The 12,429-nt window shown below is 46.2% G+C and overlaps 1 protein-coding gene across 5 annotated transcripts in view; it reads right to left on the minus strand.

Moving 5' to 3' along the window:
- Positions 1–595: 595 nt before the first annotated feature.
- The window catches only part of cadm1a (cell adhesion molecule 1a), a 276,780-nt gene continuing 264,946 nt past the window's right edge, over positions 596–12,429 (minus strand). For all 5 annotated transcript variants that reach the window (XM_060057032.1, XM_060057035.1, XM_060057034.1 and 2 more), the window contains 2 exons: positions 5,646–5,774; positions 596–4,828 (listed from right to left, as the gene is read on the minus strand). In XM_060057032.1, coding sequence (XP_059913015.1) covers positions 4,710–4,828; positions 5,646–5,774 — 248 coding nt within the window. In that variant the 3' untranslated portion in view covers positions 596–4,709. The remainder of the gene's footprint in view (positions 4,829–5,645; positions 5,775–12,429) is intronic.

Consider the following 12,429-nt stretch of genomic DNA (forward strand, 5'->3'; position numbering starts at 1 on the left):
AATAAATCAGAGAGATTAGGTTAGTCCTCGTTCAGGTGTTACATAATCCCTGATATATCGCACATCAAAGAGTGTGTAACAGCCCATGACCAATGCTAGAGAAGGAATGCGGGTGAATATCTTAATACACAAAGCTTTTCCCATACTATTGATTGATTGCTCAACGCAACACTAGGATCAACAATCAGTTTAGGATCACCTTACAACAGTGATGATTGCACTACTATAGTATTGGAATACAATATTGCATTGACATGGTTCAACAATATTGCTTGAATACTTATGAAAGATATTTCAAAACATGGAATTACAACCAATATCCTTTACCATTGTGTATTGTATTGTGATATGGGGGTTGTGATGGGTTATCATTACGTTATTCACATATTACTGGATGGTTCATTTGGGACCCAGCAGACTTTTGTTCAACCTAAAGTTACAAAACTATACTTTCAATGCAACTGGTACCTTAAATATATATTATACCCGCAAACTTAATGTTAGCATCCAAACTTGAGGTAGTACTTATAATTCCCCAAAATCAACCTTTGGTTCATGGCGAGAAAACAACGTGAAGAACAACACAACCAAAGTATTTTGAACATTAATATCTTTTTTTATTAAGACAAGAACTCTTCATTGTTTTGTAAAAATGTCTATTTATGAACCAATACAAAATGTGTATGGGAATGTGAATCTCTTTTGTTTCTCCATCGATACACATTAACATTTTCCCAAGAACAGCAAAGAGACAAAAAAATAATCTAAAACCAATGAGTGAAAAAACCATCAAAACATCTCGGGTATGAAACCAAAAGCCGAGGCCAGTGAAGTCGACATGTTGTACAGCCACTACGAGTTTCTGAGTCCACTTTTCTCTAATAAGCAGAGTCGCCATTTGTGATCTATGTTGACACAAAGCAATACTTAACACGATTTATACAGTGCACAAAATATTTAAGAAAAAGAAAAGAATTACAGAGGACATGTACAGCTCATATGCAAAATATACCACAAATTGAGACTTTGTTTTTTGGTGGTGGTGGGAGGGAGGGAGGGGAGCAAGGGATGGGCTTTGCTGCGTTGATGCTGACTCAATGTTCTTAATATACGGATGACATTAATAGGTAGGGGCCCTAATTGTTTGCATTTCTACCTGAGATGAAGTCACGTCAAGGTAATGCATGAACCTGAGACAGGACAGTGTTGAAGGAATCCATCATGAAGGCTGGATAACACTATGACCCACACTGTTAGACCGACGTCTAATATATCTCAAGGTTGGGGCTGGAGTTTATAAAAAAAATACAATCCCCCATGAAGACCAATGGTGAAAGATTTCTTATTTCAGTACTTTTTCAGAGTATGACGAATTGAACCATTTTGGAATTTGTTCATTATCGTTATGCACTTTTCTCCCCGCCTTCTCCCTGCCTTTATGTTGAATCATTATTTTGAGTGGTACTGTGTAAGGACAGGAGTCTTGGAGTTCACATCAAACTTATGGAAGCTCCAGGTATCCTAAGCGACAAAAATATTTTACGAGTATAAAGTAAGTCATTACTGCGTCAGCCGCACAAGGGTGAAGACACTCTCTTTCACGGCCCATGGCAAGCAGTGCTATTTTCCCTCTCTCTCTCTCTCTCTCTCTCTCTCTCTCTCTCTCTCTCTCTCTCTCTCTCTCTCTCTCTCTCTCTCTCTCTCTCTTTCTCTTGTTTGCTGTTTGAATAGAAGCTGTGACACATCACTGAATCAAAAAAATGATAATTAAAGAAAAAAAAAAGTGCTCACTGTTTGACACATTCACAATCTAACAGATGGAAGTGGAACCCCATCCAGGATTCGGTTAAATAAAGCAAAAAAGAAAATGTAATTTTACCAACACGACCGCAATGCAGTCTAACCCTCGTCCCTAACCCGACAAACACCCCACCGCCTGGCCGACCCCCCCGACCCCCAACCCCCACCCAACCCCCCCACGAGCACCCGGTCTCCACAACACAAAGAGCCAAACGCCCAGCAATGCTATGACCATACAGTGTTAAACCTAGTGGTGAATCCTTTGTGAACAGCATGTCCATAAAAAACAACTCCCGTCTAACTGCCACAAACAACACAACAGTACAAAGGAGCCTTGTATACACAGCATCTGTTGTGACACGTCCCTCTTTCCTCATGCTTCTAAAACCTCCATCTTCAGAGTCCAACCCGGGGACCGGCACAGTATATAACGGGGGAAATTCATTCCCTTCTAAACGCCATTAGAAAGCGGATTAATCAAGCATTTCTTCCTAGCAGAGACGTTTGCAGTTCAGGTCCGCCGCGGAAGCCCCCCTAGAACTAACCTTTCTCCCCAAAATGTATGCGCCACACAGCTGAACCTCCATTTGGATGCGTTGCCTCCACGCCCTTTGACGTACCAAACTGTGATCCAATGTACTGATACATCAAGAGGAGCGTTTCTTCTCGTGCCTTGTGCGAAGTAAAAGAGACAGAAAACACAAAAGACGGCGCCTCCAAACCCCTTCACCTCCTCCTCCCACTCGCTGTGTCAGACGCCGGGCGACGTTGACGGGTAATGAAAACGCAGGCGCTGCCGCCGCAGTACAGAGACCCACATTAGGGTTTGGTGTAGAAGACTGAGGTGGGGAACAAAACAAGTGTGATCAAGTTTGGCATCCGGCGCCACTCCCCTCTGGGGCCTGTGAAGCAGCTCCTTGTTTGAGTGTTGGCAGGTTATACATGAAGCAGATAAATAAGACAATGGGAGGGAGGGGCGGGGGGGGGTGCTCGCAGTACGACATGCATCTGAGAGACGGGGTGTTTGACGCGATCGGACATCACTTGCATACAAGCGTCGCAAATAAAATTCTGAAAGTAAATGCTGTAAACAAAGCCGTGATAAAAACCCAGGTAAAATAAGGTAGACACAAAAAAAAATCTCTGCTACCTTATCCTTACAACGGAGGCTATGCCATAACCAATTCACTAGTTTCATTAGCTCACAACAATAAGCAAGATATAAACAAAAACCCACAAAGCGCTCCCTTGAAAGATGGTGGGGGATATATCTCACGTTGATGGGTAAGTGTGTGCATCGTATATACGTGACATGTGATTGGGTCTGGGGGGGTGGGGGGAGGATTTACGTGCCAGTAACACAACAACACAAACTACTTTGCTGTACAGGATTAGTACTGTGATGTAATGTCGGGAACCACAGGACCACACCGACCGCTGAAGGTGGTGATGGGGCGAAGGGGTCCGTGCAGCGGCTTTGGCCTGCGACACACACCTCTCTGCGTGTCGGTCCGAGCTCGGACCACTTTCAAATCTGGTGTTGCTCGTGGCGAATGAGGTCGAGGCTTAAGTACGTAGTTAAGTATTTTAACGCTAAACGTTGGCAAATATACGTTTTTTTTCTTTTTTCTTTGTATCTTGACGGAGGGACCACTAAGAAGCTGTAAGCCGTGTTTGTTATTTGGAATTATAAAACTGACTCGATTAAAATAAATACAGTTAACAACGCACTTGGGAACCTATTTGGCCAAATATAGATATTCAGGATCCATATTAATTTAAAACGATTGGAACGTAGGAAAGTCTTTGAAAAACAACAAGGAAAAACATAAACAATTGTAGAAAGTGTATGATATTATTTCCACAGTTGATATGAGGAACAGGATATGGCGTGACAGTGAAGGGGGGGGAGGGGGTGAAACCATGGCAGGAGTGAGGGGCTTAGAACTAATCACAGCATCATAGGAAGGGGGGATCGCACCAGCTTTAGTCATGTGACGTTTGGGGGTAGCGTTTGTACAGACACCTCTCCTGAGGGTATGAAGCCTCTACAGTGTGTCGCTGTGGCTTTTTCTCCTTCCCCCTTTCAGCAGACAGACGCTTGATACCCGCCAGAAGAGAGTGTAAAAGCAGAAGCCGAGATGAGGAGACATGACAAGGGGGGGATGCTAATGAGTCTTAACACAAATCCAGTATATGGCGAGAAGAAGAGAAACGGAAAGAAAGAAAGTAAATTTAGAACAAGGCACAGAATTTTCTGCAAATGGTTGAAACTAAAAATTCGTACCAGCAGTTTCTTTTTTTTCCATTTTTTTTGTTTTTAAGGGAGGTGTCAAATGGTTAGGGTCTTTTAAAAGTGATTCTGTGCTGGATAGGTCTGGCACACACACACCGTCCCACTTCCACCCAGATACCTTCCAGCATACCCAAACAAATGTAAAAAAAAAATAAAGACCCGTGAACAAATATAACCCCAAAAACCCGGTAACCCATTTCCATGCCCGTCATGCCACTGTCTTTTTTTGTTGAAACACATAAAACATTCCATCTACAGTCGCATACTAGTCTAAACACGTCTTAAAACCTTCCCTCTAAAAAACTCCTCCCTTCCTCACCTCCTCCAACACCCCCCCCCCCACCCAGCCCCAAAAAGATTAAACAATGAATAAAAAACTAAAAGAACATAAAAATACTTCATAAAACAAAACAAAACAACAACCATCAAAGATCGTCCCTAACTCTCTCCAAATCCAAACTCGAAACCTCACCAGGCCCACCCACCTACCTGACCTCCCCTCCCCTCCACCTCCTCGACCCACCCACCGCCCACCTCGCCCCCCTAGCACCCTTCGCCCGGGTCCCACCCAGGGCCCGGGCAGGGCCGCCGTCGGGCGAGAAGGGGCCCTCCTCTAGATGTAGTACTCCTTCTTCTCGTCCGAGTTGGTGTGGCCGCCCTCGGCATTGATGATGGCCGTGTCAGCGTCCGCGGCGTCATCCGCGCCCTTGGCCTCGTGTGTGAAGTAGGTACCTGTTGGCGGGGGGGGGGGGGGGGGGGGGGATAAGAGTGTAAGGTCAACGAGGGAACGATAGGCTAGGCCGATACAATGCAGAGGATTAAACGCGGCCTTACGGAAGCGGCATCGCCGTAATTATGCAAATCCGGCGCCGCGTGGCAATCGACACTAATCTCAAGACGGGGCGCCTCGTTCCCGACAAGACTCAAAATTCTCGTTATTTCCGTTCCCGCCGGTGGCGCGGTGGAGATTGCGGCGCGCTAAATCCTTTCCCTGCGACGGGGCCCTCAGTGTGAGCTGGGCCACGGCGGTTCCACCTTCACATTAACCTTGCCGGGGTGGAATGAGGGATCGAGAGTAGCAATCAACTTCAAGTCCTAATGTGGACAGAATGTGTTCTTTGAGAGATGAGGTGCTGACGGGAGAGGGAGGGCCACCGGGAGTGACTGTCACACTCTAAAAATAAAAGTGTGACAGTGAAAAACCCTCTCTGCAGTTCAGTGTCGCATGAAAACTGACAGGAGCATTTGATTTCTATTGCCCTGGACGGCATAGCAAAGTCAATCATTATTTCCACGAAAAAGATCCAAAAGGTATCCACAACTTCAACTACAGCAGCAGTTAGGTGAAACCAGCAGGAGAGGCTGTTGGTTAAGATGCTACCCAGAGACCCGGATGGGATCCCCAATATCCGCATCCTGTCGTCATCCAAGACGCAGGCCTTAACCCTTACCTGCTCATCAACAACACCAATCAATACAACAACAATACACTGTCAGGCGCTTTGGATAAACGACAGAGAAAGGAGTAGAAAGACAAAGAGGTCTTTACCTTTGTGTCTCGCAAAGTAGCGTCCGAGCACGATGAGTAGACAGAGCATGGCGAACACCACCACCGCCACCACGCCGCCGATCACGGCGTGGTCCACCGTTCTCGGAGATCCCTCGCCAGCTCTGGAATCTGGAGGGCACAAAACAAAGGCACGGGCGTGTCACCACAGAGTGCTGAACGATGGATGACAGGGTGGTGAGCTCACCTGTCCAGACAGAAGGCTGGTAAACATTTGATTCTGGTTGCCGAAGCCGCAAAACTGAACTAGAAACCCTGAAGCGTCCAGACTATCTCGAGCTGAACTTGGATAATGTGCGATTGAGACGTATAATGGAAACGTAATATGGAAAGGTTCATGCATCTCCGTTTGCGTGAACATCGTTTGCAAAGGTCAGCCACATTTACACATGTCTCTTGGTTAAAACAGACATTGACGTCGAGCCAACAAACTCGGTTCATGTCCAACTCATTGCTGTGTTTCTTTTTGCGCCAAAAGAAGGAACAAGAAGAATCCCAATTAAAAAGCTCCATCACAACAGGCAGGAGTACACTTCCACGGGCCCGGGCTGGGACACAGACATGGGCTGCAACTTTATTTTACTACTTTAGTTCTTTGGGAGGCAGAGAGAGAGGTTTTTATCCATGCTTAGCAGGTCGTGGACCACAACAGCCAACTCTGGGGGCTGCAGGCCATAATGATGTGTGAAAGCTATTGATTATGTGTAGGGATCCATGACAACCCAAAGTGAATGGCCGTTTGAGGACGGGATTGGCCCTTCACGGCAAAAAGGAGGAGCCAATTTTCCCGTGGATAGAGCTCACAGTGCCAGCAAACTAAATTGGAAGTATTGAAGAAGTGTCTGTGTATAGACGCTACCAGCTAGCCTATTTACTGTTCTACTAATTGTTCTCCAGCAGTAGTAGATGTACATTTGATGTGTGAACGCTGGGGAAATGCCTCTCTCCTGATGAGCATGGTACCGTCTGCATCTCGATACAAGGCCTCTGACACAATGGAGACACGATACTTATGGTTTGAGACAATTAGGTGCGATTTGTTGGAAAATTAATGCGATCGGATTCCATTTGATCAATGCACTTATATTTGTTTGATTAAGAGATGCAGAATGCACCATTTTTCAGATAGAGTACCGAGTACTCACCTGTAGGTACTTGACCCAAAATGAGTACTTATAACAGTGCTTTTAGTTTTAATTGAGTCACCCACCCATCTCTACTCGACCTCACTTGGGTGTCCGAATGTCTAAACAAGTATTAAGTAGTGAACACTGTGGGAACACCGGTGCAAACAAGCAGCCGGCGTTGTGCAGTCCTTTCATGTCGCCCGTCCGACTTCATCCATCACGGCTAACATGTTTCGATCACCTGTGCCCGTCGTCTCAACACACCCTAAATTGGCAACGAGGGAATTTCCCTGTGAAACGTGGAGACGATAGAGCGAGGGATGCAGCAGTTATTTATTAAGGGATTAGAAGAGGACTGGAGAAAAAGGTCTAAAAACCACCATTGCGTCCTGCCTACACGCCCTAAACCCGCTCTGCCATTACTCCACTTGAGAGGGAAGCAATAGGGACGGGGGGGTGGGGCTGACCGAGCCAGACAAAACATTATGTGATAGATCTAATAGGTTATTTTGACTTTAGATATGCTGCGTCTTCCCTTTTCCTCCCGCCAGTAGGCAGATTCAATTACAGTGTGCAGGGATCCTGTTACCTACCAATTGGCTCTTGTCAGACGGCGTAAGTTGTGGTTTAACACGCCGTCTTGTTACGATGGAAACGGGGGATTCTCTGGGCCGTGCCCGTCCACCGAGATCGCAGCGTTCCGAGATGGGCCTGGATAATAAGATCTGTCTCCTTTCCTTTTTTTGTGAAGCTTTACTGACCATCTCCTATTGTCTCAAGCCATTTAACACATACAAGAATATATGTAACTATAGTGTGTGAGTCTGCGTGTGTGTCTGTGTGTGATTCAGATTTGCTGATAACCATTCCCAAAAGATTGAAATGCTTAAAATACTCACTTATACCAGTGAGACATTGTTGGAAAATATTTGGGAGGAAGTACAGTCAATGCTAAGCAGGGAAAACACGATGGCAAAACAACAAGCCAGTGAGTTAGAGTACAGAAACACACACCAGTGTCTCTCCGGAGCAGATCGGTCTCTTCACAGGCTTCCCAGGCAGTGTATTAGCCTCTTCCCTTAGCCCGATTTATCCAGGGATGTTGTTTGTGACGATAGGCTTCCGCTAAACCGTTGACTTACAGTATGTGCTGATGACATCCAAGCACGCCACAATGAGGCTTTGGGTTGAGGCCTGGTGCTTCTCAATCACGACTTTTAAATACACTGCGCCATGCAATCCCGCCCACCCATCAGAATTAAATCTCAAAAACACACAACAAAAGACCCCGGGGTCAGGCATTTGGGCGCGCCCCGCAGACGGCTTTCCGTCTGACAGGGCTGTGCGATGAGTAAGCCAAGAGGGGGACAGATGAGTGGTAAGACCCCTGGAGGCCTGCGGCAGCCCCCTGATACCATTAGAACACACCAATTTGTATGCGGCGGGCTTCATTGCTTGGCTTCACGAATGACCAATTACTCTGTCAACCTGTTATATCCATTCCCGTTACCTCACACTACTACTCCGTCTCACCATTGCACAGGGTCATTGTTTTGCCTATCAGGGGTGGAGGCGATTGATGTAATTGCATTTTTCTCAGAAGCTCCGTCCGAGCGGGCGGCTGGAGTGCGGCCCGCCCGCGTGTTGAATGAACAGGCCAGCATGACGCCCGGCCTGCTGCCTTTGGCTCCGGAGCAACATTGATCCGCGCGGGGGGAAATTAAACCAGTGGGGATATACGGGCAAATGCCAAAATAAATCCTGTTCTAAGGAAAGGTGTGCCGAGCGGACCGGGAGCAGGTGCTTTCAATCGGACGCTGCTCGTGATGTAATTACACACACATCATCTCGTCGCGCTTTGAAAGTCACAAGTAAATACGCTGCCCTGAGCCGCCTGACCGTGGGTTTGTTTACGACCGGCTCTGAGGGGGGGACGATCTTGGCAAAGGGTTCCGGTGACACAGTGGGGCCAACTTGCAAATGCTGCCCGGCCAGACGTGTTTGAAACGCCTTGTGACATTTGTGCAGTGGTTGACAAAACAACGTGGACCACATCTAATGAGTCTACTTGTAGCTAAATGTAGTACACTAAAACGAAGAAGGATCATAGTTTGTACCTACACTTTCTGGAGGACAAGTCAAACAGGGTCCACTTTGCACACACACTTTGGATAAACCCACATTTAGCGATGGCAGAAATGGGAATGTAACCACCGACTGTGTATACGCTGCTCCTCCTGCGAACAAATGGAAGTCTGCAGATCCAAAGGGTTTCTCTTCACCCTCTCCCCACCAACATCCCTCTCTCTCCTTCTTCAAGGTAAACAGCTCTGCGCTCATAAGCCATAACCCGTGACCAAACAACCAAATATGGCCTTATGTGGCTGCCTTCTGTGGTTATGTTCCTCTTATGCTCAAGCGCTTCCGTCGGGTAACCGTGGAACTACATGTGGTGAGGGCCGGGGCCTGCGTGAGCCTCACAAGGCCTGGCGTCTGAGGTCAAAGCCTACACTGGCGTTGTGCGGTGCAGCGCCTGTGAGCGCCGTACCACAGGGGGAACAACAACAATAGAACACAGCAGAAAACAGACCAGGGTCTTGCATTTCCCTTGGTTTTCGTTTGGGTTCAAGCTTGTATTACGGGCGATTGAGTCCGTTCTGATATAGTGGACACGCAGCAAACTGAATAATAAGGACCGTTGGTGAAAAACTGGGCGTTGAAGCAAAGCTGTTCATTTCAATGTGTGCCAAAACAACCAAACAAACCCATATTTATAAAAACACCCCCGAAAACTCACAAAACAATTGTTTGTTTAAACAAGCTTGTTTTTTTGCAAGTCATGGGTGGCCTACTCCTGCTGGTATTGGTGCATTGAAAGTGACTTTATATATATATATATATATATATATATATATATATATATATATATATCTTTATAAGATATAAAGATATATGCAAATATAAATATATATATATATTGTTTTAAATATATATATATATATATATATTCAAAACTACAAATTAGGCTTGTATCCCCCTCAGCATCAACCTGCCTCCTTTTTTCATCCGGCCAATAAAAAAACATCATCCCTGACAGACTAGAGCCAAACAAGGTGTCCACAGGGCTAAACAAAACACACAACAGTTAATCAAGTGCAATCAGTTTGGCGGAGCTGGGGAGGAAGGGACGGGAGGGGAGGTTTGCCAGCCGTAAGTGGCGCACACCTGAGTATCTCATTTCAAAAGGACGTGCTGACAGGGGCCCTGATACCAGACAGAGATCTGCTAATAGGATCTTCCTAATCTGCTAATGAAGCGTTAGTGATTGCCACGGCGGCACCGGGAGATAGCGGGCCAATCAGAACCAGAGGGTGCGGCACCACCGCCACAGCCTGATTCTAAATGCAAGGAGGCTCCCCTGCTACGGTGGCCCGGAGGCGTCCGCCACACCCACGGCACCGCGGGGAACAGGATGCAGCTAACCCGGTCAGCTCATTGGGTATGGGTGAGTGTGCACTGTGCCTGGGCGTTTGTGTGTGTGTTCGATAGTGTTGAAAGGTGGGACACAATTCAGTTCCAGTTTTTAAACTATGTACTTTAACAGCTTAATGAAATAAATTAACGACCCCACTCACACTCATGTTATATTGCTTAAAGGTGTCATTGCATCGTTTTTCATTGATTTTGCGGTGGTCACTCATAGCAATGAATGCCCTTTGAGTCGGTTTTGGTGAAAAAAATATTAACAATGATTATTCATGACACGCAAATGTCTCACCTCTGATTGGCTAACAGCACTGTCCTTCAGGTTGTGCGAACGCCCCCCAGGGGGCGGTACCGCCGCCGTTGAGAAACCATGATCTACGTCTTCAGATCTTTACATTAATTAACTGTGAGAAATTGTCAATGCGAGCAGGTCTCTGTTTAACTAAAGTATTAAAGAATTAAATAAGTGATGAATGGGGAATATCTTTTGAGGAGGACAAAAGGTAATTCAAACCTTGGTTTTTCAGATCCATGTTTTAGAACCATCTGCTTGGAGATCTCTGAGTGTGCTTCAGAGCTTTAAAACACGATATGATTGAAATAATAAAACACGATGCTAAAAAGCACTAAAAGGAAGATAAACCTCAGGTGAAGAGCATCACATTACTCTGACTGTCACCTGGATCACTATCTCTGGAGCAGGTTGGTTAATGCTCAAGCGCCACTCAATACTCTCTAACCACTAGAGGGCACCACAAACATTTCAAACCACCTTTCTGCCTTACGCTTCCCTCCCTACCTCTCTCTCTCTCTCTCCCCAAACCAAACATGGTGCCGACTGCACTACCGAGGCCCCCGTTAAGCTAGTGCAAAGCCTCATTGATAAATGTCAACATATCCATTTAATTGCACCGCAAACAAACAAGTCAGAAAAGCTGCTCTGTCTGCAGTTTAAAATCAGCACTTTTATTCTGTATGGCGGTGGTGGTGGTAGGGGGGGATAGAACACTAGGCGGAACTAAGTGCTGAAAAGAGGGAAAAATACTTCCTGAAACACGAGACACCAGTCCCTGGTGGCTGAGGCTATTGGGAGAAGGACAGCCAATCAGTGGCCCTTTAATACAAATATGTCTCTGAAACAGCTTTTTATTTCTAGGTAGAGGGGATGTTCCCTGGGAATTACTAAAATATTCAAATTTGGGAAACAAAAATGTGACAGATGTGTTTCTTAGACAACAGGTAATGGTGTATAATGCATTCCCCACTTAAGCGCGTATGGCAGCCATAATCAAATGGCGGATGATTTACACCGACATCTGGCACACAAAAGCAAATATCCCATCGCTCGCTATCCCCCGGGGTCCCTGATTTCTATTTTCCTCCGTGGGTGCTATTCATCATTCATCCAATCATGGCTAGTTTTCATCTAAAATGTAATATAATTATGGGCTTAACTGTACTCTGGATGTTTAAGCTGTATCTAGGCCACAGCTAGCTCGATAAACACCTTCTAATAATGGCTTTTAGTGGTCTCCGGAGTGACTTATCCTAACACAACGAGGACTCCCAATGGCTCCCAGGCCACATGACGGTGCCGCGAGCTGCCGCGACGCCCATCAGTCCTGTTAATGGGGGACTGTGGTTTGGAGAAGGACAAAAAAAAGAATAGGAGAGAATAACCAGAGAGAAAGGGAGAGAGGGGGGAGGGGGCCGGGGAAGAGGGACCATTGCGGTTGCTGTAACTTCTCCAGGGTGTCTTTCCTCCTCTCATGCGTGATTATCACCCCCCTGTTGGCCCTGGCCGCCCCTTCGCTGGCTGCTCCCAGCGAGCTGTCTGTGGAATATTTACTAAAAGGCTGCCTGACAAACTAAGCGGGATACCTGTTTTATAACAGGGTCTAGGGGAGGTGGACCGTGAGTGTGCTTTTCACTTGTCTTTTTCCTTTTTTTGTCTTGCTCCACAAAACAACCACGTCACACTGCCAAGGAAAATTGCGTAACCAGTTGTGACTCAAGCCCTTGGTGGATACAAGCATGTTTACATCCCATTCTTGATAATATGTTTGCGACAGGAATGCTGCAAAGCTGGAAAACAAGCAATAGGGAGCGAGGCCATACAAGGTTTCCCTAGCTATTGACTTAATTAAAAGTGA

The sequence above is a fragment of the Gadus macrocephalus genome, chromosome 7 (assembly GCF_031168955.1).
Source record: "Gadus macrocephalus chromosome 7, ASM3116895v1".
NCBI lineage: Eukaryota > Metazoa > Chordata > Actinopteri > Gadiformes > Gadidae > Gadus > Gadus macrocephalus.